This window comes from Myiozetetes cayanensis, unplaced genomic scaffold (genome assembly GCF_022539395.1).
Source record: "Myiozetetes cayanensis isolate MyiCay16 unplaced genomic scaffold, myiCay2020 scf182, whole genome shotgun sequence".
Lineage (NCBI taxonomy): Eukaryota > Metazoa > Chordata > Aves > Passeriformes > Tyrannidae > Myiozetetes > Myiozetetes cayanensis.
Window position 1 is genome coordinate 52,152 of NW_026087392.1, and position 27,252 is coordinate 79,403.

General features: G+C 56.8%; 4 protein-coding genes across 10 annotated transcripts in view; 1 reads left to right on the forward strand and 3 right to left on the reverse strand.

Moving 5' to 3' along the window:
* NCOA1 (nuclear receptor coactivator 1) overlaps window positions 1-8,031 on the reverse strand; it is a 58,712-nt gene extending 50,681 nt beyond the window's left edge. The window contains exons 1-2 of the mRNA XM_050313386.1: window positions 8,007-8,031; window positions 5,080-5,418 (exon numbers count right to left, since the gene is read on the reverse strand). Of these exons, the coding sequence (XP_050169343.1) occupies window positions 5,080-5,418; window positions 8,007-8,031 (364 nt within the window). The remainder of the gene's footprint in view (window positions 1-5,079; window positions 5,419-8,006) is intronic.
* Window positions 8,032-15,834: 7,803 nt separating this feature from the next.
* On the reverse strand, window positions 15,835-18,966 carry PTRHD1 (peptidyl-tRNA hydrolase domain containing 1). 5 transcript variants are annotated; one of them, XM_050313384.1, is made up of 5 exons: window positions 18,748-18,966; window positions 16,477-16,608; window positions 16,328-16,372; window positions 16,112-16,223; window positions 15,835-15,867 (listed from the first exon to the last, which is right to left on the reverse strand). In XM_050313384.1, exons 1-3 carry the CDS (start codon window positions 18,931-18,933, stop codon window positions 16,334-16,336), a joined length of 357 nt encoding a protein of 118 aa, XP_050169341.1. In that variant the 5' UTR covers window positions 18,934-18,966; the 3' UTR covers window positions 15,835-15,867; window positions 16,112-16,223; window positions 16,328-16,333. The 5 variants fall into 5 exon arrangements, with proteins under 5 accessions (XP_050169341.1, XP_050169337.1, XP_050169340.1 ...); XM_050313380.1 differs by having other exon boundaries at window positions 16,112-16,372; XM_050313383.1 differs by lacking the exon at window positions 16,328-16,372 and having other exon boundaries at window positions 16,112-16,268; window positions 16,373-16,608.
* CENPO (centromere protein O) lies at window positions 18,611-24,472 on the forward strand. 2 transcript variants are annotated; one of them, XM_050313377.1, is made up of 7 exons: window positions 18,611-18,786; window positions 19,540-19,670; window positions 20,037-20,206; window positions 20,691-20,814; window positions 22,126-22,385; window positions 22,984-23,155; window positions 23,835-24,472. In XM_050313377.1, exons 2-7 carry the CDS (start codon window positions 19,625-19,627, stop codon window positions 23,936-23,938), a joined length of 876 nt encoding a protein of 291 aa, XP_050169334.1. In that variant the 5' UTR covers window positions 18,611-18,786; window positions 19,540-19,624; the 3' UTR covers window positions 23,939-24,472. The 2 variants fall into 2 exon arrangements, with proteins under 2 accessions (XP_050169334.1, XP_050169335.1); XM_050313378.1 differs by lacking the exon at window positions 18,611-18,786 and adding an exon at window positions 19,074-19,102.
* A 982-nt stretch (window positions 24,473-25,454) lies between these two features.
* On the reverse strand, window positions 25,455-27,194 carry ADCY3 (adenylate cyclase 3). Of its 2 annotated transcripts, none has more exons than XM_050313385.1 (3): window positions 27,026-27,194; window positions 26,055-26,219; window positions 25,455-25,980 (listed from the first exon to the last, which is right to left on the reverse strand). In XM_050313385.1, exons 1-3 carry the CDS (start codon window positions 27,146-27,148, stop codon window positions 25,963-25,965), a joined length of 306 nt encoding a protein of 101 aa, XP_050169342.1. In that variant the 5' UTR covers window positions 27,149-27,194; the 3' UTR covers window positions 25,455-25,962. The 2 variants fall into 2 exon arrangements, 1 of the variants encoding a protein (XP_050169342.1); XR_007628731.1 differs by having other exon boundaries at window positions 25,457-25,916; window positions 25,981-26,219.
* Window positions 27,195-27,252: the final 58 nt, after the last annotated feature.

A 27,252-nucleotide genomic window follows, 5' to 3' on the forward strand; every position in this document is an offset into this window, starting at 1 on the left:
ACTGAAATCATTAAAAATATCCCAAAAAAACCAGATCTAGGCTGCTCATCTGCTGTCATTCCCACTCTCCTGCTGCCCACCTGAAATTCCAGCACTCCAGGCTGGGAGTTCTTGGAAGCAGAGCCCACTTTCCCTCTGCTTTTGCATCCCTGCAAACCCCAATCCAGGCCATGCCTGAGGTTCCTGGTGCTGCAGCAGCACAAAAAACACCAACCAAATCCCTTGGTTTTATCCAAAAACTCATTGGTCACACATTCCAGAGGATCCCACACCCTTCAGGAACACCCTGTCCCAACATCCACCTGTTGGTCCGAGCCCTCCCCGCTCCCACCCCTGCCCTTTAAGCGCAGTCTCCGACTTTAAAACCTATTTTTTGTGTGTTTTTTGTTGGTTTTTTTCCCCTGTTCCTCCTCTTTGATCCGGGAAGATAAAGCCCTTCAAAAGCAGCGCAGCCAACCAGGCCAAACCAGAAGAACCCGTCCTATAAACTCTTTTCCCCCCCTCCTTTTCCTCACACACACAAAACACGGCGTTTTCCACACTATCCCGGGATATTTTTAGCTCCCAACCTTCGCTCCTGGAGCCCCCCCCCCCACCCTCCATCCCTCGGGATTAACCAGCACCGAGGTGCTGATCCCACCCCCCTCAGAAAATATGATTATATAATTAATTAAGCTTTAATAATCCAAGCTCCAGCTATTCCCAACAAGCCTTTAAAAAAAAAACCTTCCTAAAATCCCCCCCCCTCCCAAAGCCCCCTCGGACGTTCCCGGAATTCCCCAAGGAAAAGAGCGGGGGTTTTTCCCGATGTGCTGGGGATGACGTGGAGTGGGGGGGATCCCTCCATCTCCCAATCAATCCAGGGTGGAAGTGCATGACTAATTGCAGGAATTAAGTCGGGGCATTATCAGAGGCTCCCGGCTCATCCACACCGCTGGAAAACCGGGAGGAGGAGGAGGAAAAGAAGGAGAAGAACAACTCAAGGAGCTGCCTCTCTGGGGAGATCCTGCTTTGTTTCGGAAGCAGAGAGGGGGTGTTGTTGGGTTTTTTTTTCCTCCCTTTTCCATGTTGGTTTTCCCTGCCCCGGGAGCAGCCAAAGATACCCCATCCTGAGCAAAAAAAAATCGGGATTTCACATTCCACGCCGGGGCCCGCGCCAAAGTTCCCTCCCTCCCGCTGCCCATGATGATGATCACCCCCCACCCCTCCTCCGAGCTGTTTGTCCCCCCCTCGAGTGGCAGATTGAACTTTAATCGCTTCCATCGACAGCAGCCCGACCCCCTCCCCTCACCCTCACCCATCCCGAGGAAATCCCTGCTTTTCCCACTAGCTTTTCCCAACAGCTTTTCCCTGGGAAGTGGCCAAAACCCCCCCTTTTGTAACACTGTATTTTGATTTTTCTCCTTCCCAACGTGTGTGTATTTTTTTTTCGGGGTGGAGTAAAACACCCTTATTTTTGGAACTTCCTCCCTCCACGCATGTGAAAAAACCACTCCGGGACACACCTGGGAATGCTCTCCAGGAAAATCCTTCAGGTTGGGAAAAGATCCCCTCCCAGGATCACCCAACCCCACCACAATCCCCCAAAAATACAAAAAAAAAAGTAAACCCGAGCAGTTGTTGTGTTGTTTTGTGGTTTGTTTTGGTTTTTAAACTCTCCCAGATAAATCCACCCCCCCTGCCAGCTCCCCAGGTACGTCCCATCCTTTTTAAATACATCTATTTATGAGAATTTTACCCCCATATATCAACGTCCTGCCCACGGAAAAACAGGTTTTTTGGGGTTTGGTTCTTTTTTGGGGGGGTGGGAGGGAAGATATTTTCATTTTTTCACTCCAAACCAGCGCCACAAACGACACAAAAACCATCAAAGGGCCCAAATTCCCAGCCCAAATTTCCAGTTTTCCCCCTTGCCTTTGCTGTGTCACCCTTAAATAATAATAATAATAATCATTATTATTATTATTCTGTATTTATTTATTAATTGATTTATTCGTTTATCCCCCCCTCCCTCGCCTCGGGGTTCGACGGGAAAAAAAGAAAAAAAAAAAATCGGACGGCGACTCCGAGCTCGATTATCCCAAAAAAAAAAAGGTGTTTTTTTCCCACAAATCACAAAGGGGGAGGGGAAACCAAAAACAAAACCAAAAGAGAAGAAAACAAACTCCCAGGAAATCGTCACCCAGCGTGGCACGACCCGGTTTTGGGGCAGCGAAAGGTCAAAAAAGCCGCACCTGGGGGAGCGGGGAGCCCAAAAAAACCCCAAAACCTCCTTGTTGAGAAGGAAGAGGCTTTTCCGCCACGGGTTTTCCCTGGAATGCCGTGGTTTTTTTTTTTTTTTCCAGAGGTTCCGGACCCCCCCCGAGCGCGGCGGGGCAGGTGCTGGGGATTTAATTCCCGAGGCGGCTCCGGGGAGAGAGGGAAGGATGGAAATTTAGGGCATGGCGCTTGGGAGGAGGATCCTGCGGAGCCCCCTCCCCCCTTTCCCCCGGAAAAACCGGCACACCTGGCAAATCCAAGTCTAAATCCGAACCCAAATCCAAACCCAAATCCAAGCCCAAATCCAAGCCCAAATCCAAGCCCAAATCCAAGCCTAAATCCAAGCCTAAATCCACCCAAACCCGGGCGGACGTTGCGCGTCCCCTCCGCGCCGAAGTTGTCACCCCCGCGGGCCGGAGGGGCGGGATGGGGAGGGGTTTGGGGCTTTGGGGGCGCGGCCGCGCGTCCCGCGTGGGGGGGAGGGAGGAGGAGGGGGTGGGTGACACGCACATGGAATGTCACCCACACACACGCACGCACACAAAGAGCTGTCACCCAAAACGCCACCCCAGGGAACGTCCTGCCTGCCCCCCAGGGGTTGGTGCCTTCCCTCTGTTCCAGCTGGGAATGGGGTGGGGAAGGGAACGGGGAGGGGAATGGGGATGGGGATGGGAATGGGGATGGGAATGGGGATGAGATTGGGGACGGGGATGGGGATGGGGATGGGGATGGGGATGGGGACAGGGATGGGAATGGGAATGGGGATGGGAATGGGGACAGGGATGGGAATGGGGATGGGAATGGGAACAGGAATGGGGATGGTAATGGGGACGGGGATGGGAATGGGGACGGGGATGGGAATGGGGATGGGAATGGGGACGGGAATGGGAATGGGGACGGGAATGGGGACGGGAATGGGGACGGGAATGGGGACGGGAATGGGTCCTCTCTGCCATCTTCCAGCTGGGAAAGGGGCTGGGGAAGAAGATGGGGAAGGGAAAGGGGTCAAGGAAGGGGATGAGTCCTCTCTGCCATCTTCCAGCTGGGAAGGGGATGGGGAAGGGGGCAGAGAAGGGGATAGGGAAGGGGTCGAGGAAGGGGATGGGGAAGGAGTCGAGGAAGGGGTCGAGGAAAGGGGATGGGGAAGGGGTTGAGAAGGGGTCGAGGAAGGGATGGGGAAGGGGTCGAGGAAGGGGTTGAGGAAGGGGTCGAGGAAGGGGATGGGGAAGGGGTCGAGGAAGGGGTCGAGGAAGGGGTCGAGGGAAGGGGATCGAGGAAGGGGTCGAGGAAGGGGTCGGGGAAGGGGTCGAGGAAGGGGTCGAGGAAGGGGTCGAGGAAGGGGATGGGGAAGGGGTCGAGGAAGGGGTCGGGGAAGGGGTCGAGGAAGGGGATGGGGTCGAGGAAGGGGATGGGGACGGGTCCTCTCTGCCATCTTCCAGCTGGGAAGGGGATGGGAAAGGGGTTAGGGAAGGGAAAGGGGGCAAGGAAGGGGAAGGGGTCAGGGTCAGGGAAGGGTTCAAGGAAGGTGATGGGGAAGGGGTCAAGGAAGGGGTCAGGAAAGGGGATGGGGACGAGTCCTCTCTGCCATCTTCCAGCTGGGAAGGGGATGGGGAAGGGGTTAGGGAAGGGAAAGGGGGCAAGGAAGGGGCTGGGTCAATGAAGGGGTGTGAGGGAAGGGGATGGGGACAAGTCCTCTCTGCCACCTTCCAGCTGGGAAGGGGATGGGAAAGGGGGTGGGGAAGAGGATAGGAAAGGGGTCGATGAAGGGGTCAGGGAAGGAAGAGGATGGGGATGAGTCCTCTCTGCCATCTTCCACCTGGGAAGGAAGGGAATGGGGAAGGGATCGAGGAAGGGGTCAGAGAAGGGGTCGGGGAAGGGGTCGGGGAAGGGATAGAGGAAGGGGATGGGGTCGAGGAAGGGGACGGGGAAGGGAGTCGAGAAAGGGGATGGCAAAGGGTCCTCTCTACCATCTTCCAGCTGGGAAGGGGATGGGAAAAGGGATGGGGAAGGGGTCGAGGAAGGGGTCAGGGATGAGTCCCCTCTGCCATCTTCCAGCTGGGAAGAGGATGGGGAAGGGGTTGGGGTTGGAAAAGGGGATGGGGAAGGGGTCGAGGAAGGGGTCAGGGAAGGAGATGGGGACGGGTCCTCTCTGCCATCTTCCAGCTGGGAAGGGGCTGGGGAAGGGGAAAGAGGCTGGGGAAGGGGATGGGGTCCCCTCTGCCATTTTCCAACCGGGAAGGGAACGGGGACGGCAAAGGGGAAGAGAGAAGGGGACGAGGATGGCGAAGGGAAGGGGACACGGAAGGGATGAGAAGGGGACGGGTCCCCTCTGCCACCTTCCAGCCGGGAAGGGGAAGGGGGCGAGGACGGGAACGGGGTGGGGGGCAGGGAGGGGGCGAGAAGGCGAGCGGCAAAACTGCTTTCCCCCCACTTTTTTTCCAATCAACTTTAAATTAATACCCACAATACCGGCGCGGGGGGTGGGGAGCGAGGTAACCGAGGCAAAGGCCACGTTGGGCAGGGCAGGGCAGGAGGGTCCCTGGGGTGGGGGTGTGTATTGGGGGAGAAGGCGGCGGAGGAGGAGGAGGACGACGAGGAGGAGGAGGAGGAGAAGGAGGGCGGGCAGGGGAGAGAGAGAGAGAGAGGGAGGGAGGAGAGGGAGGGAGGGAAACGAGCGAGAGAAGAGGAGGAGGAGGAGGAGGAGGGAGCGGGGAGGAGGCGGCGGCCGCCATGGCAGCCCTGGGCGGGGGCCGGGCCGTGACAGCGGCCGGGGGAACCGGGGAGGCCGCGGCGGGGCCGCCCCCCTCGCCTCGCACTCACCTGCAGCTGCCTCCCACACCGCCGCCTCCTCCTCCGCCTCCTCCTCCTCGGCCGCCCGGGCCCGCCCGGAGCTCCGCGGGCAACGCGACAGCGACTCCCGCGGCCGGGAGAGGCGGCCCCCGGGGGGCTGCGGGGCTCGGCGCTGGCGGCAGCCCCCGGAGCGCGCTGCCGGCCGGCCGGGCGGGACGCGGGGGGGCCCCGGCTGCCGCTGCGGGGAGCTCCGCCGGGCGCCCCGGGGCCCCTTTGCCTGGGCGGCGCGGCGCGGGGCTGCGGGGCTCCGGCGCTCGCTCGCTCGCTCCGGCTGGCCGCGATCCTCCCTCCCGGCGGGACGGGGCGGAGCTGGGCATGGAGGACGAGGGGGGCGGTGTCGGCGGAGCGCCCGGCGCGGTCCCTCCTCCTCCTCCTGCTCGTTGCTCTCCTTTCCCTCTTTCCCTCCCTCCCTGAGCGCCGCTCGCCGCCATCTTCCCCCGCCCGGCCCTCGCCGCGGCGGCCCAGGGCAGCTCCCGCCGGACGGGCGCGGGGAAGGGAAGGGGGAAAGGGGAGGAGGCGCCATCTTGGAGCCTGAGGGGACTCGGGCTGGGGGGTCCCGGCGGCGCCGAGCACGGGGGGCCCTGAGCGGGACCCCGCTGGTGCCACGGCCGTGCCCTCAGCCCCGCTGGTGCCACGGCCGTGCCCTCAGCCCTGGGACCCCGCTGGTGCCATGACTGTGCCCTCAGCCCCGCTGGTGCCACGGCCGTGCCCTCAACCCTCGGACCCCGCTGGTGCCACGGCCGTGCCCTCAGCCCTGGGACCCTGCTGGTGCCACGGCCGTGCCCTCAACCCCGCTGGTGCCATGACTGTGCCCTCAGCCCTGGGACCCTGCTGGTGCCACGGCCGTGCCCTCAACCCTCGGACCCCGCTGGTGCCACGGCCGTGCCCTCAGCCCTGGGACCCCACTAGTGCCACGGCCGTGCCCTCAGCCCCGCTGGTGCCACGGCCGTGCCCTCAGCCCCGCTGGTGCCATGACTGTGCCCTCAACCCTCGGACCCCGCTGGTGCCACCGTTGTGCCCTCAGCCCTGGGACCCTGCTGGTGCCACGGCCGTGCCCTCAGCCCCGCTGGTGCCATGACTGTGCCCTCAGCCCCGCTGGTGCCACGGCCGTGCCCTCAGCCCCAGGACCCCGCTGGTGCCACGGCCGTGCCCTCAACCCCGCTGGTGCCATGACAGTGCCCTCAGCCCTCGGACCCTGCTGGTGCCACGGCCATGCCCTCAGCCCCGTGACCCCGCTGGTGCCATGGCCGTGCCCTCATCCCTGGGACCCCGCTGGTGCCATGGCCATGCCCTCAGCCCCGGGATGCCACTGGTGCCACCATGGTGCCCTCAGCCCCGGGACCCCGCTGGTGCCACAGTCATGCCCTCAGCCCTGGGACCCCACTGATGCCATTCTTGTGCCCTCAGCCCCGCTGGTGCCACCATTGTGCCCTTAGCCCAGGACCCCACTGGTGCCATGGCCATGCCCTCAGCCCTGGGATGCCACTGATGCCATTCTTGTGTCCTCATCCCTAGGACCCCACTGGTGCCATGGCCATGCCCTCAGGCCCCATGACCCCGCTGGTGCCATGTTTGTGTCCTCAGCCCCGCTGGTGCCACCATTGTACCCTCAGCACCGGGACCCAGTTGGTACCACCCTGGTGCCCTCAGCGCCGCTGGTGCCACTGCCGTGCCCTCAGCTCCAAGACCCCGCTGGTGCCATGGCTTTGCCCTCAGCTCTGCTGGTGCCACCATTGTGCCCTTAGCCCCACTGGTGCCATGGTTCTGCCCTCAGCCCCTCTGGTGCCATCATTGTGCCCTCAGCCCCGGGACCCTGCTGGTGCCATGGTTCTGCCCTCAGCCCCGCTGGTGCCATGGTTCTGCCCTCAGCCCCTCTGGTGCCATGGTTCTGCTTTCAGCCCCGCTGGTGCCGTGGTTGTGCCCTAAGCCCCAGGACCCCGCTGGTGCCACCATTGTGCCCTCATCCCTGGGACCCCGCTGGTGCCATGGCCGTGCCCTCAACCCCGAGACCCTGCTGGTGCCATGGCCGTGCCCTCAACCCTGCTGGTGCCACCATTGGGCCCTCAGCCCTGCTGGTGCCACCATTGTGCCCTTAGCCCCACTGGTGCCATGGTTCTGCCCTCAGCCCCTCTAGTGCCATGGCCATGCCCTCAGCCCCTCTGGTGCCATCATTGTGCCCTCAGCCCCGGGACCCTGCTGGTGCCATGGTTCTGCCCTCAGCCCCGCTGGTGCCATGGTTCTGCCCTCAGCCCCGCTGGTGCCATGGTTCTGCTTTCAGCCCCGCTGGTGCCGTGGTTGTGCCCTCATCCCCAGGACCCCGCTGGTGCCATGGCCATGCCCTCAACCCCGTGACCCCGCTGATGCCATGGCCGTGCCCTCAACCCTGCTGGTGCCACCATTGTGCCCTCAGCCCTGGACCCGCTGGTGCCACGGTTGTGCCCTCAGCCCTGCTGGTGCCATGGTTGTGCCCTTAGCCCTGGGACCCCGCTGGTGCCGTGGCCATGCCCTCAGCCCCGTGGGTGCCATGGCTGTGCCCTCAGCCCCGAGACCCCGCTGGTGCCATGGTTGTGCCCTCAGCCCCGCTGGTACCATCACTGTGCCCTCAGGACCATGGAATCCTGGCTTGGTTTGGATGGGGAAAGCACCTTGCAGATTCTCCAGTTCCATGGGATTATCCACCTTCCACCAGCACAGGTCGCTCCGAGGGAACCCAACCCGGCCTGGGACGCTCCCATGGATCCAGGAGCAGCCGCAGCTTCCCTGGGAATTCCAGCCCATCCCATCCCATCCCCACCATGCCAGCCAGGAATCCCTTCCCAATCTCCCATCCAAACCATTCCATCTGTTCATCCAAAGCAGGACAGGCTGACTGATAAACATTTCCCCAAGGGCCTCACCCCACCATTTGTCGTTTTTAGCCATTTCCCCCCCAATCTGTCAACTGTTTTCTCACATCCAGCCTGGATCTGGTTTCAGTATCCCTGGAATTGTTCCAGGCCGAGTTGGAAAGGATTTGGATCCCCTGGGATAGCGGGAGGTGTCGGGGTTGGATTTGCCGATCCTTAAGGTCCCTTCCCACCCAAACCATTCCAGGATTCAGTTCTGGAAGTGACTCCTTACCCTCTGGAGCATCTGCAGAGGGAATGGGCAGGGAAAAGGCTGGGCAGGATCAATTCCTTCAGCAGGAAAAGCACCTGAACTGTAAATTAATATCAAATAGCAATTTATTGTTTTGGGTCATTTTGGGGTCAATAAGACTTTTCCAGGACCATTTTATGTTCGTCCCAACCTGGTTCACTGTGGGTGCAGATTATTTTGGGGGAAGTTGTGGACTCCCCATCCCTGGAATTGTTGGGATTTGATGGCGCTTGGATCCCCTGGGATAGCGGGAGCTGTTGGGGTTGGATTTGCTGATCCTTAAGATCCCTTCCCACCCAAAGCACTCCACCATTCCATGACGTTTTTCCCACCTCCAACCAGACCCGACAGTGAACCTTTTCCACCTGGGAATTCCAGTGCTGTAAGAGAGAGAGAGGAGAGGGATCAAAACGAGCCGGGGAGGGGGAGAAAAAAACAAGGAGGGAGCAACCCCCGGGCTGCCAAACTGCCAGGAATGCTTCTGATTGCCCGTGAATTGCATTCTTGGAGGGGGCTGGGGCAGCCCCTGCAAGCTCCTGCATGACCCTCCCTGGCAACACATCCAGGTGGGAGCGCTGCAGAATTCCTGCTGATCCCAGTGACGGCGGCCAGGGGAGGAACCTCCTCCTGCTCCTCCTGCTGCGCGAAAATCACTGAAAACACCGACCAAAATTCCTTGGGTTTGTCTAAAACTCACTGGCCACACATTCCAGAGGATCCCACCCCTTTCAGGAACACCTGGGCACAACATCCACCTGTTAATTCCAGCCCTTCCTGATTCCAAGGATCCCATCCAGGGGTTGGATCGGCCCCGGCAGCGCCACAGCAACCCCCTCTGAAACCCCACAGCAGTGCTGGGGCACTGAAATCATTAAAAATATCCCCAAAAATCCCTATTTAGGCTGCTCATCTGCTGTCATTCCCACTCTCCTGCTGCCCACTGAAAATCCCCCCTCTCCAGGATGGGAATTTGTGGAAGCAGAGCCCACTTTCCCTCTGCTTTTGCATCCCTGAAAACCCCAATCCAGGCCATGCCTGAGGTTCCTGGTGCTGCAGCAGCACAAAAACCCAGGAACCACCAACCAAAAAATTCCTTGGTTTTATCTAAAACTCACTGGTCACGAATCCCAGAGGATCCCACCCCTTTCAGGAACACCTGGGCACAACATCCACCTGTTAATTCCAGCCCTTCCTGATTCCAAGGGTCCCATCCAGGGGTTGGATCGGCCCTGGCAGCGCCACAGCAACCCCCTCTGAAACCCCCCAAAAGTTCTAAGACACCGAAATTATTAAAAACACCCCCCCAAACCCCCTCATATTCCAGCTCCGTGGAAAAATCCCAGCTTCCCCCTTCCCGGCTCTGCCCACTTTGGGCGCTTTTCAGGCTGGAAAATCTCAGCCCTTTTCCCCTCCCCTCCTCCCAGGATTCCTGGGAATAAAAAAAAAAGGAACGCGGGAGCCACTCCCGGCACCGCGAGTTGTTCAGCTGAGAAGCGATAAAGCCGTTTTTTAATCACCTTCATCGCGGTTAATTGGCCGATGGAAGGCGGGCACGGACGATCCGAGAGGGAGAGAATTCCAGAGGAACCATGGAAAAAAAGCTGGAAGGGCTCTCTGGGACGGGCACGAAACCCATGGGGAAATTCAGAATTTCAGGATTAAAAAGGAGGAGCAGAGGCCTCTCCCGCCAGGTGAGACCGCGGTGGGGGAGAGTTTGGGGGAGGATTTAATTCCAGACCGACTCCGAATCTTTTTTTTTCCCGTCGCGCCTCCAAATAATTGACCGCTGAGCCTCCAAATCTTTTTCCTGCTGCGACTCCCGAGTCGTTCGCTCCTCTTGGACCTTCCCAACCCGAGCTCTTCGCGAAAAAAGCGGGTGATTATTTCCTTTTAAACCCTCGCGCAAAAAGCAGATTTTTTTAAAGCGTGAAAAGCCAAGCTCGGGCAAGGGGGGCGAGCGCCGATGGAATCATCGACAGAACCATCGCCCGGGGGGATCCCGCTTTGTCCCCGTTCCCCGCCCCTTCGCCGCTCGTTAAAGGACATTTTTTGGGGGGGGTTTTCTTTGATCAGTCTTTGGATCAGTTTTTAGGAGTTCGCGGGAGCCCCGGAGCGGCTTCATTTAAGAAGGCAAAATTAAGAATATGGAGGCCTTTCAAGCGCTGGAATAAGTAATAAATTATTTATTTGGTGATATTATTGTTATTATTATTATTATTGATTCCACTCAGCGCGAGGGGGGAATTTCCATGGGATCCACGGGCTGGATCCGGGTCAGGCTGAGCTCCCCCTGTCACCCCCCCCATCCTCTCCTGCTCCTTTATCCCCTAAAAAACACCCTAAAACCACCCCAGGTGAGTCCAGGAGCGGGAATTCCAGGCGTGGGAGCGCCAGGAGGAGGAGGAGAAGGGAATTTGCCGATGGAATCTGGCCCGGCAGGTTGCGGGGATCGCGGCGAATCCACCCGCGTGGGAGCAGGGGCAGATGGGAGACTGGGAAGGGATTCCAGGCCGGGCTGGAATTCCCAGGGAAGCTGTGGCTGCCCCTGGATCCCTGGAGTGTCCCAGGCCGGGTTGGATCCCCTGGGATAGCGGGAGGTGTCCCTGACCATGGAATGGCATGATCCTGAAACTCCCTTCCCATCCAAACCATTCCATGATTCCATGCTAAAGGACACTCAGGATCCACTCAGAGGGGTTTTTATGGAATGTGGGGATGGCAAAGGCGGGAAAGGGGAAGGGAGACCCTTCCCTGAGTGCCGAGATTCCCAGGGAACCCCCCCTTGTTCCCGGAACTCCTTCCCAGAGAGGAGTTGGGCTGGGCATGGATCCAATGTCAGGCTCTGGATCCAGGCTGGGAGAGCTGGGAATGGCCAGGCTGGAGCAGGGAAGGATCCAGGGAGAGCTGGGAGTCCCTTCCAGAGCCTGGGAGGGTGGGGAGGGGCTGGGCTGGAATTCCCAGGGAAGCTGTGGCTGCCCCTGGATCCCTGCAGTGTCCCAGGCCGGGCTGGATCCCCTGGCACAGCGGGAGGTGTCGGGGTCGGAACGGGATGATCCTTAAGGTCCCTTCCCACCCCAACCATTCCCTGATTCCAGGATTAACCCCAGCTTTCCTTCCACCTTTTCCCAGCTCTCTCACCCGGAGTGTGAGCCCCCCCAAGTGCCCAAATCCCCCCGGATCGGGTTTTTTATTCCCAATATCCTTCCTGCCCCTGCCCTGGCCCAGCTGGAGGCCGTTCCCTCTCCCTCCTGGTTCTTCTTCCCTGGGAATTGGGGACACCCCCCCGGCTCCCCCCTCCTGGCAGGAGTTGTGGGGCTGGAAAAGCTCCCTCCTGATCCCTCTTTTCCCCGGGATGAGCTTTCCCAGCTCCCTCAGCCTCTCGGGCCGGGCTGGGATGGCCCTTTTGGAGCCCGTTTTTCCCGGGGGGAACGTCCCGGGAGGGGAATCCTTTCCCGGGATGGGATTGGGAGCAGCTCCCGCTCCCGGGGGAAGCCTTAATGACCATCGGCTCATCAGCAATGACGTCACTAATGAGGATCCTTTAAAGCCACAGCGGCCCCTCCGCCCTGACCTCATTTGGGCTCCCAGCGAAGGGAAAAACTCCACTGGATTCCCAAACCCTTCCCTGGATTCCCAAACCCTTCCCTGGATTCCCAAACCCTCCCCAGGATTCCCAAACCCTTCCCTGGATTCCCAAACCCTCCATTGGATTCCCAAACCCTCCATTGCATTCCCAAACCCTTCCCGGATTCCCAAACCCTCCACTGGATTCCCAAACCCTTCCCAGGATTCCCAAACCCTTCCCTGGATTCCCAAACCCTTCCCTGGATTCCCAAACCCTTCCCTGGATTCCCAAACCCTTCCCTGCATTCCCAAACCCTCCCTGGATTCCCAAACCCTTCCCAGGATTCCCAAACCCTTCCCTGCATTCCCAAACCCTCCACTGGATTCCCAAACCCTTCCCAGGATTCCCAAACCCTTCCCTGGATTCCCAAACCCTCCCCTGGATTCCCAAACCCTTCCCAGATTCCCAAACCCTTCCCAGATTCCCAAACCCTTCCCAGGATTCCCAAACCTCTCCATTGGATTCCCAAACCCTTCCCTGGATTCCCAAACCCTTCCTTGGATTCCCAAACCCTTCCCTGGATTCCCAAACCCTTCCTGGATTCCCAAACCCTTCCCAGATTCCCAAACTCCTGGATTCCCAAACCCTTCCCTGGTTCAAACCCTCCAGGATTCCCAAACCCTCCACTGGATTCCCAAACCCTTCCCTGGATTCCCAAACCCTCCACTGGATTCCCAAACCCTTCCCAGGATTCCCAAACCCTTCCCTGCATTCCCAAACCCTTCCCTGGATTCCCAAACCCTTCCCAGGATTCCCAAACCTTTCCCACCCAAAAATCGCCATTTCCTGCCTTTTCCCGAAGTTTTTTCCCAGCTGGGCTGGCTGACAAAAACTCGGGAATGTTCATTCCACCCAGAGCTTCCCTGGAAAAGGGGGATTGGAGGCATCTTCGTGGTGTTCCAGCAGGGAAAGGGGATCCCAACTCCGGGCTGGTGCTGCTGTCTGTGGAGAGTCCCGGGATAATTCCTGGGATTCCAGAGGGGCGGGGGAAGGGAAAAATGGGGGAAAAGGGAAAAAGGGGTGAAGGGGAAAAACGGGGGGAAAAGGGAGGAAAGGGGAAAAAGGGGAAAAAGGGGAAAAGGGAAAAAAGGGGAAAGGGGAAAAAGAGGGAAAAAAAGAGGAAAAGGGGAAAAGGGGAGAAAAGGAAAATGGGATAAAGGGGAAAAGGGAAAGGGGAAAAGGGGAAAAAAGGGGGAAAAGGGGGAGAAAGAGGAAAAAGGGGGAAAAGGAGAAAAGGAGAAAAAGGAGAAAGAGAAAGGGGGAAAAAGGGGAAAAAGGAGAGAAAGAGAAAAAGGGGGAAAAAGGGGAAAAAAGGGAGAAAGAGAAAAAGGGAGGAAAAGGGGAAAAAGGGGAGAAAAAGGGAAAATGGGATAAAGGGGAAAAAGGGGGGAAGGGGGGAAAGGGGAAAAAAGGGGGGAAAAGGGAGGAAAAAGGGGAAAAAAGGGGGAAAAGGAGAAAAAAGGGGGAAAAGGGGGGGAAAGGAGAAAAAAGGGGGGAAAGGGGGAAAAAAGGGGGGAAAAGGGAGGAAAAAGGGGGGAAAGGGGGAAAAAGGGGAAAAGGGCTGGCAGCAGATCCCAGGGGTCTGTGTGCTGGGAATGGGAGCTGGGAATTAATCAGGGAATGGGGAGCAGGAAGGGCTGGATCTGGAATGGCAGCAGATCCCAGGGGTCTTCAGGGTGGGGGAGATTCCCCCTAAAAAAAAACCCAAAAAAACCAGCTGGAGTGCCCTCAGGATGGGGGAAATTCCCCCAAAAACCAGGGCTGGAGGGGCCTTAGGGTGGGGGAAATTCCCCCCCAAAAATTGAGCTGGAAGGGCCTCAGGGTGGGGGAGATTCCTCCTAAAAAAAAAGGGTTGGAGGACCCTCAGGATGAGGGAAATTCCCCCAAAAAATTGAGCTGGAGGGGCCTCAGGGTGGGGGAGATTGTTCTCCCTCAATCCCATTTTTTCTGGATGTGGGACATTCCCAACCATCCCCATCTCTCCTGGTGTCCCTCAGATCCCAAGGGAACAGTCCAGGACTCACCAAACAACAAAAAAACCCTCCTTTTCCACCCTTTTTTTTTTTTCCCCAATTTTTCTGCCCTTCCAGGACTTAAAAACAACAAAAAAAAAGCCCAAAAAAACCCCCAAAATAATAATTAAAAAAAAAAAGAAAACCAACAAAGGGAGGGGCGGGACCGATGTGGAAAAGGAGGGAAAAAAGCAATAAAAAAGACCAAAAAAAAGGAAAAAAGGGAAAAAAGGGAAAAAAGGGCAAAAAAAGACAAAAAAAGACAAAAAAAGGAAAAAGAAAAGAAAAAAAAGGCCAAAAAAAGACAAAAGAAAAAGGAAAAAGGACAAACAAAGGAAAAAAAAAGGACAAAAAGAAAAAGAGAAAAAGGACAAAAAAGGCAAAAGAAAAAGACAAAGAAAAAGGAAAAAAAGAGACAAGAAAAAAGGGCAAAAAGGAAAAAGACAAAGAGAAAGAAGCAAAAAAAGGAAAAAGAAAAGGAAAAAAAAGGCCAAAAAAGACAAAAAGGGAAAAAGGGAAAAAAAGGCCAAAAAAGGAAACAGAAAAAAGGCAAAAGGAAAGACAAAAAACGGAAAAAGAAAAAAGGACAAAAAAGACAAAAAGAAAGAGAAAAAGGAAAAAGAAAAAGGCAAAAAGGACAAAAGTAAAAAGGAAAAAGGAAAAAAAGGAAGAAAAAGGAAAAAAACGCGGATTTTTTTTTTTTTTGACGAGGGGGGGAGGGAGTTAAAAATAAAAAACCCTGCAATACTTTTTAGGGGGAAGGAGAAAAAAAGGAGGGGTTTTAAAAAAAAGGAAACGGGGGGAGGGTTTGGTTCATCCCTAAAAACCAGCAGGGACCATTCCAGACCCGGCACAACCTCCGAGATTCCCAAGCAGGGAGGAAAACTCATCCCTAAAAACCAGCAGGGACGATTCCAAACACGGCACAACCTCCAAGATTCCCAAGCAGGGATTGTGTCAGGAGGGAGATTCCCACCTTGAATGGAACACCTGGAATTGTTCAGGAGGGAGATTCCCACCTTGAATGGGATTGCTCAGCCTGGAAAATCCCTCCAGGATCCCGGAGTGCGCCCGGCACTTCCCACCCCTCCCTGGTGTCCCCGGGCTGGGGAATCCCTCGGGAATGCCGATTCCATGGATCACTGGAGCAGCTCCATCCCTAAAAACCAGCAGGGACGATTCCAGACCCGGCACAACCTCCGAGATTCCCAAGCAGGGAGGGAAAAACTCATCCCTAAAAACCAGCAGGGAGGGAAAAACTCATCCCTAAAAACCAGCAGGGACCATTCCAACCTCCAAGATTCCAAGCAGGGACTGAGAGTGTTGGGAGGAGGAGATTCCCAGCTTTAATGGAATTGTCCAGCCTGGAAAATCCCTCCGGGATCCCGGAGTCCGACCGGCCCTTCCCACCCCTCCCTGGTGTCCCCAAGTGCCACCAGATCCACAGGGATGGGGAATTCCTGTGGGAACGGGGAGGATTCCAGGCTGTAGGTGGATCCCTGGAGCAGCTTCATCCCTAAAAACCAGCAGGGACGATTCCAAACACGGCACAACCTCTGAGATTCCCAAGCAGGGATTGTGTCAGGAGGGAGATTCCCACCTTGAATGGAACACCTGGAATTGTTCAGGAGGGAGATTCCCACCTTGAATGGAATTGTCCAGCTTGGAAAATCCCTCCGGGATCCCGGAGTCCGACCAGCCCTTCCCACCCCTCCCCGGTGTCCCCAAGTGCCACCAGATCCACAGGGATGGGGAATCCCTTGGGAATGACAATTCCATGGATCACTGGAGCAGCTTCATCCCTAAAAACCAGCAGGGACCATTCCAGACCCGGCACAACCTCCGAGATTCCCAAGCAGGAGGGAAAACTCATCCCTAAACCACCAGGAGGAAAACTCATCCCTAAAAATCAGCAGGGACCATTCCAACCTCCAAGATTCCAAGCAGGGATTGAGAGTGTTGGGAGGGGAAGGAGATTCCCACCTTTAATGGGATTGCTCAGCCTGGAAAATCCCTCTGGGATCCCGGATTCCGCCCGGCCCTTCCCACCCCTCCCCGGTGTCCCCAAGTGCCACCAGATCCACAGGGATGGGGAATCCCTCTGGGAATGACAATTCCATGGATCCCTGGAGCAGCTTCATCCCTAAAAACCAGCAGGGACCATTCCAGACCCGGCACAACCTCTGAGATTCCCAAGCAGGGAGTGCTGGGGGGGAAAGGTTCCCACCTTTAATGGAATTGCTCAGCCTGGAAAATCCCTCCGGGATCCCGGATTCCAACCAACCCTTCCCACCCGTCCGCGGTGTCCCCGGGCTGGGGAACGACAATTCCATGTGCAGGTGGATTCAGTGGAGCAGCCTGAGCCCCCGGAGGTGCCTCTGGACCTGCTCCCGGGGGTAGGGCCGCAGGGCCAGCCCGGTGGGGACGACAATTCCATGTGCAGGTGGATTCAGTGGAGCAGCCTGAGCCCCCGGAGGTGTTTCTGGACCTGCTCCCGGGGGTAGGGCCGCAGGGCCAGCCCGGTGGGGACGACAATTCCATGTGCAGGTGGATTCAGTGGAGCAGCCTGAGCCCCCGGAGGTGCCTCTGGACCTGCTCCCGGGGGTAGGGCCGCAGGGCCAGCCTGGTGGGGACGCCCTCGGGCAGCTCGGTCCAGGCCCGGTGGTCGATGCGCAGCTCCCGCAGCGTCGCCCCCAGCGCCGCCAGCGCCGCCTCGTCCGGGGCCTGCGGGAACAACGGGGGGAGAGAGATGGGAGAGACCCCCAGGGGGGATTCCACATGGGAATTGTTCCCAGTGTCCAACTGAGATCCACACTCCCCTGGCACAGCTGGGGGCCGTTTCCTCTCCCTCCTGGCCCTTCTTCCCTGGGAATTGGGGACCCTCCACCTCTGGAAAATTCCTACCAGGGAATTGTGGAGAGAGCTGGGACAGTGCCAGGATGGCCCAGAATCCTCAGGTTGGAAAATCCCTCTGGAATCATCAGTCCAACTTCCCCCCAGCACTGCCCAGGCCAGCCCTGCCCTGTGTGCCCAAGGGCCACATCCCCAGGGATTGGGAATCCCTGCAGGGATTGGGAATCCAGCCCTGCCCTGGGAAGTTCATTCCAGTGCCTGACCAGCCCTTTCCAGGTGGGAATTGTTCCCAATATCCCACCTGCCCCTCCCCTGGCCCAGCTGGAGGCCGTTCCCTCTCCTCCTGGCCCTTCTTCCCTGGGAATTGGGGACACCCCCCCGGCTCCCCCCTCCTGGCAGGAAGTTGTGGGGCTGGAAAAGCTCCCTCCTGATCCCTCTTTTCCCTGGGATGAGCCCCTTCCCAGCTCCCTCAGCCATTCCCGCTGCTCCAGCCCCTTCCCTGATCCCATCCCTTTCCCTGGAAACGCTCCGTGCCCTCCGTGTCTTGGAGTGGAGATCCCAAACTGTGTCCCCTCCCCAGGATTGCAGGATCCCCAAGTGCCACATCCACAGGAATTGGGAATCCCTGCAGGGATGGGATCCCAGCACTTCCAGGGATGGGATTCCAGCACTTCCAGGGATGGGATTCCAGCACTTCCAGGGGTGGAGAGCCCTTTCCATGCAGGAATTGTTCCCAATATTCCCTCTCCCTCCTGGCCCTTCTTCCCTGGGAATTGGGGACCCTCCACCTCCTGAGAATTCCTACCAGGGAATTGTGGAGAGAGCTGGGACAGTGCCAGGATGGCCCAGAATCCTTAGGGATGGCTCAGGATGGAAAATCCCTCTGGAATTCCGGAGTCCAACCAGCCCAGGCCAGCCCTGCCCCGTGTGCCCAAGGGCCACATCCCCAGGGACTGGGAATCCCTGCAGGGATTGGGAATCCAGCCCTGCCCTGGGAAGTTCATTCCAGTGCCTGACAGCCTTCTTCCAGTGGAATTGCCCCAATATTCCCTCTCCTCCTGGCCCTCGTTCCCTGGGAATTGTGTCAGGTGTGGCAGGCTCAGGAATGTTTCCTGTCTGTCCACCCAGCACGATCTTTGCTTTTGCCATAAAATAAATTCCAATTTAAAAATTACATTATTTTTTCAGTATATGTATATATTAAAATATATATTATATATCAAAATAAAATAATATTTTAAATAATATAAAATATTATAAAATAATATTTTTATAATTATATTATAGAATATAATATATTATAAAACATATGTAATATATACTATAATGTAATATAATTATATTATGACCATATTATAATTATAAGGAGCCCAGCTCCTTCCCCCTTCCCCTTTGTATTATATTAGAATACAATAATAGATTTATTAATTAACAAGTAAAATATGATGTTATTAGATATTATAATAAACTATTAATTAGTAATATAATAAAATAATGATGTTATGATAATAAAATTATTATAATATATTATATTTTGAGTCTCCGTTTCTCACAAATTGGGGATATTTAGAGATTGTTTCTCACAGCCCCCATTACCCCCCCTTCGCCTCCATCTCCCCTCCCCTCCAGCACCACACTCCTCATGGCCCCTCCCCCTCCATCATCTCCTCCATCTCCCCTCACCTCCATCATCCCCCATCTCTCCTTCCCCCATCATCCCCTCTATCTCCCCTCACCTCCATCATCCCTCCATCATCCTCTCATTCCTCTCCCCTCCATCATCCCTCTCCATCTCACCTCTTCCTCCATCATCTTCTCCATCTCCCTCTCCCCATCATCCTCTCCATCCCTCCCCCCATCTTCCCCTCCATCTCTCCTTCCCCTCCATCATCCCTCCATCTCTCCTCCCCATCTTCCCCTCCCATCTGTCCTCCACCCCATCTTCCCCTCCATGTCCCCTCACCTCGAGCACCACGGCCCTCATGTCGCCATCCCCCCCTGTCCCCTCACCTCTAGCACGACAGTCCTCATGTGGCCGCCCCTCTCCAGGTAGGCCGCCGTGTCCGGGTGCTCGCGGAACGCGTGGGCCGCGGCCAGCGCGGCGTGGCAGCCCTGAGCCACCACGGCCCCCAGCGGCCACGAGCGGGCCAGGTCCCCGCGGAGCACCACGTACTGCACCAGGGACTGCCCCGCCATGGCCGGGAGGGGAAGGGGCGGAGGGAGGGAAGGAAGAAGAGAGGGAGGGAAGGAACGACGGAAAAAGGGAGAGATGGGGGAATGGGCGCCGCCATGTTGTTGTACGGCAAAGGGGTGAGCGTGATGACGCACTTCCGGCGGCGCCTGAGGCGGGAGATTCGAGCCTGAGGTGGGAGAGGAGATGGGTGGGTGGTTGGGGGAATTTGGGGGGTTTCTCAGGGAATCTGGAGGGAATTCAGGAATCTGGGCGGTGATTTGGAATTTTGGGGGTTTGGGGAGATTTGGGGAATTTGAGGAGGGGTTGGTGGGGAATTTAAGGATTTGGGGTCTGTAGAGTTTTAAGGGGGTTTGGGGGATTCTGAGGGGAATCTCAGGGCAATTCGGGGCGTTTGGGGAGTCCGGGGAATTTGGGGGTTTGGGGAGAATTTGGGGGGTTTTGGGGGAGGAATTTGGGGGTTTTGGGGGAGGAATTTGGGGGTTTTGAGGAGGGTGTCCATGGGGAATTTGGGGGTCTGTGGGGTCCCTCAGCCCCTCAAGGGGGGTATTTCCTTGTCCCATCCCTGGGACCCTTCCCAAATTTCCCTCCCAACTCCATCTCTTTTCCAGCCTCTGGATCCCTGGGATCTCTCCAGGAGGATTTGGAGCAGCAGGAGAAGGAGAGGGAAGTTTTCCATAAGGATTTTCCCAAGGAATGGAGCTTGGGAAGGAGGAAGGAGGGAAACAGGAATCCTCTCTGGGTGAGTCTGGGGGGGATTTAAACATTCCAGGGTCGGAATTCCCAACCTGGAATTGCCTGGAACGTGTCCTGCTTTCCCCTGGGGATGGAATTCCCCTCTGGAATTGCCTGGAATGTGTCCTGCCAGGAATGTTGGTCATTATTCCCAAAAATCCAGCCACGTGAATTCCATAAAAACCTCCCATTCCCTGCCCTCTTCCCACTGGAAAAAGCCATTCCAGGTGCTCCCTGGGGATGGAATTCCCACCTGGAATTTCCTGGAATGTGTCCTGCTTTTCCCTGCCCTTTCCCCCCTTGGAAAATCCATTCCAGGCTCTCCTTTGGGCCCAGAATTCCCAACCTGGAATTCCCTCTTTTTCCCCCCCAGGGGTGCTGGCCCAGCTGGAATCCCTGGAGCGCCGGGAGGGGTTGGAATTCCGGGATCAGGAGCTCCGGGATCGTCGGGAATCGCGGGAGTTCCGGCTGCGCTCCCGGGCTCGGGAATTGCGGCTCCGGCGGGATCGGCTGCGGGAAAAGCTGGAGCGCCTGGAAAAACAGGTGGGGAAAAACTGGGATTTCTGGGAATTCCGGGATTTTGGGAGCGGCTTTTCCTGGGAAATCACGGCTGCTCCATCCCCTGGGAATATCCAAGGCTTGGGATAATCCGGGATGTTCCTTTTCTGGGATTTTGGGAGCGGCTTTTCCTGGGAAATCACGGCTGTTTTCCATCCCCTGGGAGTATCCAAAGTTTGGGATAATCTGGGATGTTCCTTTTCCGGGATTTGTGGGGATTTGTGGGGATTTTGGGAGCGGCTTTTCCCGGGAAATCTCAGGGCTGCTCCATCCCCTGGGAATATCCAAGGCTTGGGATAATCTGGGATGTTCCTTTTCTGGGGTTTCTGGGATTTCTGGGATTTCTGGGAGCGGCTTTTCCCAGGAAATCTCAGGGCTGTGTCCATCCCCTGGGAGTATCCAAAGCTTGGGATAATCTGGGATGTTCCTTTTCCAGGATTTTTCAGTGACCTCTCCCGGATTTTTTCAGGCGCCGGGAAAAGCGGGAACGGCTCCGGATTCAGATTCGGATCCGACCCCTCCCGACCCTCGGGATGTCCTGGAATGGCGGATCCGGAGCCTCCGGGCCCTGCTCCGGCTTTTCCACCTCACAGGTGACAATTCCAGGAGGAATTTTTGGGAAAAGGAGATTTTTCCTGGGAAAAGGGAAGGTTTGGGAGGCTGAGAGTGCTGGGAAAGTGGGAATTGCTTTGATTTCCCAGGGGGTCTGGGGGAATTCCTGGGAATTGGGTGGGAAATTTGGGAATTGGGCATTTACTTTGGGAATTGGGGAGTTTTCCTTGGGAATTGGGAGGTTAATTTGGGAACTGGGGGGTTATTTTGGGAATGGGGAAGGTAATTTGGGAATTGGGAGGGAAATTTGGGAATGGGGAGGGTAATTTGGAAATTAGGGGGTTTCCTTGGGAATTGGGAGGGTAATTTGGGAATTGGGCAGTAAATTTGGGAATTGAGAGGTAAATTTGGGAATTGGGAGGTTCATTTGGGAATTGGGAGGTTCATTTGGGAATTGGGAGGGAAATTTGGGAACTGGGAATTTACTTTGGGAATTGGGAGGGTAAATTGGGAATTGGGAGGGAAATTTTGGAATTGGGAGGTTCATTTGGGAATTGGGAGCATAAATTGGGAATTGGGAGGGCAATTTGGGAACTGGGAATTTACTTTAGGAATTGGGAGGGAAATTTGGAATTGGGAGGATAATTTGGGAATTGGGAGGTTAAATTGGGAATTGGGAGGTTAAATTTGGGAATTGGGAAGTTTCCTTGGGAAATGGGAGGGTAATTTGGAAATTGGGCAGGAAATTTGGGAATTGGGCGTGAAATTTGGGAATTGGGTGGGAAATTTGGGAATTGGGTGGGAAATTTGGGAATTGGGAGGGGAATTTGGGAATTGGGAGCTTTCCTTGGGAATTGGGAGGGGAATTCTGGAATTGGGAGGATAATTTGGGAATTGGGAGGGGAATTTGGGAATTGGGCAGGAAATTTGGGAATTAGGCAGGAAATTCTGGAATTGGGAGGGTAATTTGGGAATTGGGAGGTTCATTTGGGAATTGGGAGCATAATTTGGGAATTGGGGGGTAACTTTGGGAATTTTTCATTTATTTTGGGAATTGGGAGGTTCATTTGGGAATTGGGGGGTTAAATTGGGAATTGGGAGGGCAATTTGGAAACTGGGAATTTACTTTGGGAATTGGGTGGGTAAATTTGGGAATTTTTCATTTATTTTGGGAATTGGGAGGTTCATTTCAGAATTGGGAAGTTCATTTGGGAATTGGGAAGTTAATTTGGTAATTGGGCATTTATTTTGGGAACGGGGAGGTTCATTCTGGCATTCCCTGTTCCCAGGGATCCCTGGGGAGCTCTCCCAGCCCTCATTCCCTGTCATTCCCTGTCATTCCCCATTCCCAGGGATCAGCGGGAAGCTCTCCAAGCGGGGGGTTTTCCTGACCCTCAGCACTTCCTACGAGAATTCCCAGCTGGATTCCTTCCACCTGGAGCTGCAGGCGCTTCCCGAGCTCCGGATCCAGCGCCATTCCATCCCCGCCTTCATCCCCCTGGAGAGGCTTTCCCGGGAATTCCTGCCCAGGGATCTCCGGCGCTTCCTGGGTCTGCTCTGCCAGCACCTCAACGGATTCGTGGGAAGGAGATTCCAGGCTGAGCAATTCCAGGTGCTTGGCAATGTTTGGGATCCCAGACCCTCCTGGGAGAGTTGGGAGGGGTCTGGAATTCCACAGGGAGGGGGAGAGGGGAAAATGGGAGAGCTGGGAATGGCCAGGCTGGAGCAGGGAAGGATCCAGGGAGAGCTGGGAGCCCCTTCCAGAGCCTGCAGGGGCTCCAGGAGAGCTGGAGAGGGATTTGGGATCAGGGCCTGGAATGGCAGGACACAGGGAATGGCTTCCCACTGGGAAAGGGGAGATTGGGGTGGGAGATTGGGAAGGGATTCCCGGCTGGGCTGGAATTCCCAGGGAAGCTGTGGCTGCCCCTGGATCCCTGCAGTGTCCCAGGCCGGGTTGGATCCCCTGGCACAGTGGGAGGTGAATCATGGAATGATTGAGGCTGGAAAATCCCTCTGGAATCCTCAGTCCAACCATTCCCAGCCCTGCCAGGAATCCGTGTCCTCATGTCCCAATCCCAGGGATTGGGAATCCCTGCAGGGATTGGGAATCCCCCCCTGCCCTGGGAAGTTCATTCCTTCCCTTCCCACTTGGGAATCCTTTCCTGCTATTCCCGCTCTCCCATCCCAATCTCCATCCCTGCTCCCCCCAGGAACGCTTCTCCGACTGGATCCAAGGGATTCCCCAGCGGAATTCCCTCTGCAACCTCCTGAAGTTCCGCTACAGCCTGGCCAGGAACAGCGGGAATTTCCCGTTCCAGGCCCGGCTCCTGTACCGGGATCCCTGCCGGAGCCTCCCCACGGACGTGGCCGTGTCCTGCTCCCGTGAGTTGGCACTTCCCGGGATCCCTTGGGATTGGGGGGGTTGGGAAATGGATCTAGGGGGGCTTTTCCCACTCTGGAATTCCCTGCCGGGAATGGGGAGCCAGGGGGGGTGTCCTCAATTCCCAGGGAAGAAGGGGCAGGAGGAGAGGGAATATTGGGAGCAATTCCCGCCTGGAAAGGGCTGTCAGGCACTGGAATGAACTTCCCAGGGCAGGGCTGGATTCCCAATCCCTGCAGGGATTCCCAATCCCTGGGGATGTGGCCCTTGGGCACACGGGGCAGGGCTGGCCTGGGCTGGTTGGACTCCGGAATTCCAGAGGGATTTTCCATCCTGAGCCATCCCTAAGGATTCTGGGCCATCCTGGCACTGTCCCAGCTCTCCAGAACCCCCCGTCAGGAATTCTCAGGAATTCCCCAATTCCCAGGGAAGAAGGGCCAGGAGGGAGAGGGAACGGCCTCCAGCTGGGCCAGGGGAGGGGCAGGTGGGATCTTGGGAATGATTCCCGCATGGAAAGGGCTGTCCAGCCCCAGCAGGGGTGGATTCCCCATCCCTGGAGGTTTTTAGGGACACTCTGGATGTGGGATCAGCCCCACGGGCCGGGTTGGATCCAGGGTTGGGGCTGGATGACCTCGGAGCTCTTTTCCCAACCCTGATTCCCACGGAATTCCCGTCTCCCAGCGGAGGCTCCAGCGGCGCTGGCGGCGCAGGCAGAGCAGCACTCGGAGCTGTTCCGGACCGTGGCGCTCCACAGGGCATTCCAGAGCCTCACCGGAGCTCCCTGAGCCCCCTCCGGAATCCGGCCGGGAATTCTGCAGCCCTCCCGACCCCCTTCCCGCTCCGCCTTTTCCATGGATCGGCAGCGTTTTCCTCCTCTCCTCTCGGGATCTCGGAGCGTCTCCCTCGTTGTTGGTTTGTGCCACGGAATTCCCAGTTGTGGACAAAAAAATCTGGGATTTGGAGCGGGAAACGGTGTCGGAATTCCGGGATTTCTGCAGTTTGGGAATGACACCCACATGGATCGGCTTTCCCTGCGCTCTCTCCCCCCCCAGCATTCCCAAAAAAAAAAAAAGAAGGGAGCACGGGGAGTTCATTCCCAAAAAAAAAAAGGAGTAGTGGAATCATTCCTAAAAAAAACAAGGGAGCATGGGGAGTTCATTCCCAAAAAAAAAATGATCCCCTTCCTGGTTTTCCACCCAAGTTTCCCATTCCCAAAATTCAAGGAAATTTCAAGGAAAGAAAAAAAACCCAAAACTCTGTTTTTGTTTTCCCCCCTCAAAAATTCCCGGTTTTCCTTAAATTCCACGTGGAATAAAAGGGGATCCTTGGGAGCTTTTTCTCCACTCCCTGCTTTTTCCCAGGGTTTTTTCCCAGTGGGATAAAGCACAGGAAAAAAAACCCCTTTCTATAATAATTCCATAATTAATAATTCCCTAGTCAATAATTCCATAATTAATAATTCCATAATTAAGGAATCTCCTCATCCTGACTGGAAAATCTGTTCCAAAAGGGGAACCTTGGGATGGAAAAGCGGCAATTCCAAGGATTTGTAACTCCTTGGATTCCAGGGATTTGTAACTCCACCCACTCCTGCTGGTGGAGCTTGGGAATCTGAATCCATGGGATTTGCCAAGGTTTTCTGGGATGTCCCAGCCCTGGGATTCCCTTTGGAGCGACCTGGGAGAGCGGGAGGTGTCGGGGTTGGAATGGGATGATCCTTAAAATCCCTTCCCACCCAAACCAGGCTGGAATTCCAGGATTCCCTGGAACTGGGATGGCTCCAGGCTGGGTTTTTTCAGGAGACAAATCCCATGGGATGTGATTCCATGGGATTAAAGGGAAAAAACAAACTCCAGGAAAACTTTGGAGCCGCTTCCAGAGCCTGCAGAGGCTCCAGGAGAGCTGGAGAGGGATTTGGGATCAGGGCCTGGAATGGCAGGACACAGGGAATGGCTTCCCACTGGGAAAGATTGGGGTGGGAGACTGGGAAGGGATTCCTGGCTGGGCTGGAATTCCCAGGGAAGCTGTGGCTGCCCCTGGATCCCTGCAGTGTCCCAGGCCGGGTTGGATCCCCTGGCACAGCGGGAATTGTCCCTGCCCATGGAATGGGATAAACTATTTGAGGCCCCTTCCCGCCCCTCCCCTCCCATCCCAGGATCCCTCCAAACCCAACAACATCCCCTTGGAAAAGCAGAGGAGCCTTCCCGGTATCCAATTGCCCCCCTCCTTCCAGGACAAACGAGGCCGGGAATCACCCTTTGGAATTCCCACTGCTTTTAATTCCAAGCACTCCCCGATCCCAACCGGCCCCTTTTTCCCCTCCCACCCCCTGCAATTCCCGGGATGGGAACGCCGGGAACACTCAAACCACCCCGTGGATTTCCCTCTGGAAAACACCCCCAGCGTCTCTCCCGGATTCCCGAATTCCCCAATCCAAGGGGGGAGCACGAAGGGACAGCAAATCCCGGGTGCATTCCCGATGGAAAGCGGGGCGGGAATTCCCACTTCCAATCCAATCCCACGGGAGGAGGAGCCGCGGAGCCTTCCCGCCCATCCCTGAGCGCGTGCATCTCCCGGCATTCCCGGGAAAAAAAACAAAAAGGCGGCTCGGGAAGGGCCGTGCCGAGCTTGGGATGGGATGGAGGGGGTGGAGTTTGCTGTGGGATCCCGGCGGGACGGACATTCCCGATTTATTTGTGTGTGTTTGGGGGGGATGACGGGGCGGGTTTTCCCGGTTTGGGACGGTCAGGAATTGTCCAGGACCTGGTGGGGCAGGGGCAGGGAGGAGGAAAATCCCGGTTTTTCCCGGTCAGGAATTGTCCAGGACCTGGTGGGGCAGGGGCACGGAGGAGGAATATCCCGTTTTTTCCGGGTTTTTCCCGGTCAGGAATTGTCCAGGACCTGGTGGGGCAGGGGCACGGAGGATCCACTGTCGGAATATCCCGTCTTTTCCCGTCCCTTGAGGAAAAAGGTGAGCAGGTCCCCCTTGCCCTTGACGTAAACGGCCCCGCGGCGCACGAAGCGGAACCCGAATTCCTTGAGGATGAGCTGCGTGTCCTCCACCACCTGCGGGGGGGTGGGAACAGCGGGAAAAGGCGGGCAGGACAGCGGGAAAAGGTGGGAAAAGGGGGGGGAGAACAGGAAGGTTTCGCTGGTGGGAAGGGCGGGAGCGGGTGGGGCAACAGGTCTACCCAGCCCCGGGGGGAGGCGGTTTGGGATGGGATGGGCTGGAATTCCCAGGGAAGCTGTGGCTGCCCCTGGATCCCTGGAGTGTCCCGAGGCCGGGCTGGATCCCCTGGGACAGCGGGAGGTGTCCCTGAACATGGAATGGGATCATCCTGAAAATCCCTTCCCACCCAAACCATGCTGGGAGTCTGGGATAAAGGGCACTCTGAATCCACTCAGAGGGATTTTAAGGAATGTGGGGATGGAAAAGGCAGGGAAAGGGGAAGGGAGACCCTTCCCTGAGTGCCGAGATTCCCAGGGAACCCCCCCTTGTTCCCGGAACTCCTTCCCAGAGAGGAGTTGGGCTGGGCATGGATCCAATGTCAGGCTCTGGATCCAGGCTGGGAGAGCTGGGAATGGCCAGGCTGGAGCAGGGAAGGATCCAGGGAGAGCTGGGAGCCCCTTCCAGAGCCTGGGAGGGTGTGGAGGGGCTGGGCTGGAATTCCCAGGGAAGCTGTGGCTGCCCCTGGATCCCTGGAGTGTCCCAGGCCGGGTTGGATCCCCTGGCACAGCGGGAGGTGCCGGGGTTGGACCGGGATGAGCTCTGAGATCCCTTCCCTCCCGACTCCCCGGGGACGTCCTGCGGGTTTCCAGCCCCTTCCCAAAGATGCCGGAATTCCCTCCCGGGTGTTTTTCCCTGCCCCCACCTGGATGTTGCCCATGACTCCGGTGGACTCCATCCTGCTGGCCACGTTGACGGTGTTGCCCCAGATGTCGTAGTGCGGCTTCCGCGCGCCGATGACCCCGGCCAGCACCGCCCCCTTGTTCATCCCTGCGGGGGGAAATCACCCGCGGGGATCCCACCCGGAGGGAACCCACACCCACACCACGGGGATCCCACACCCACACCCACACCACGGGGATTCCACACCCC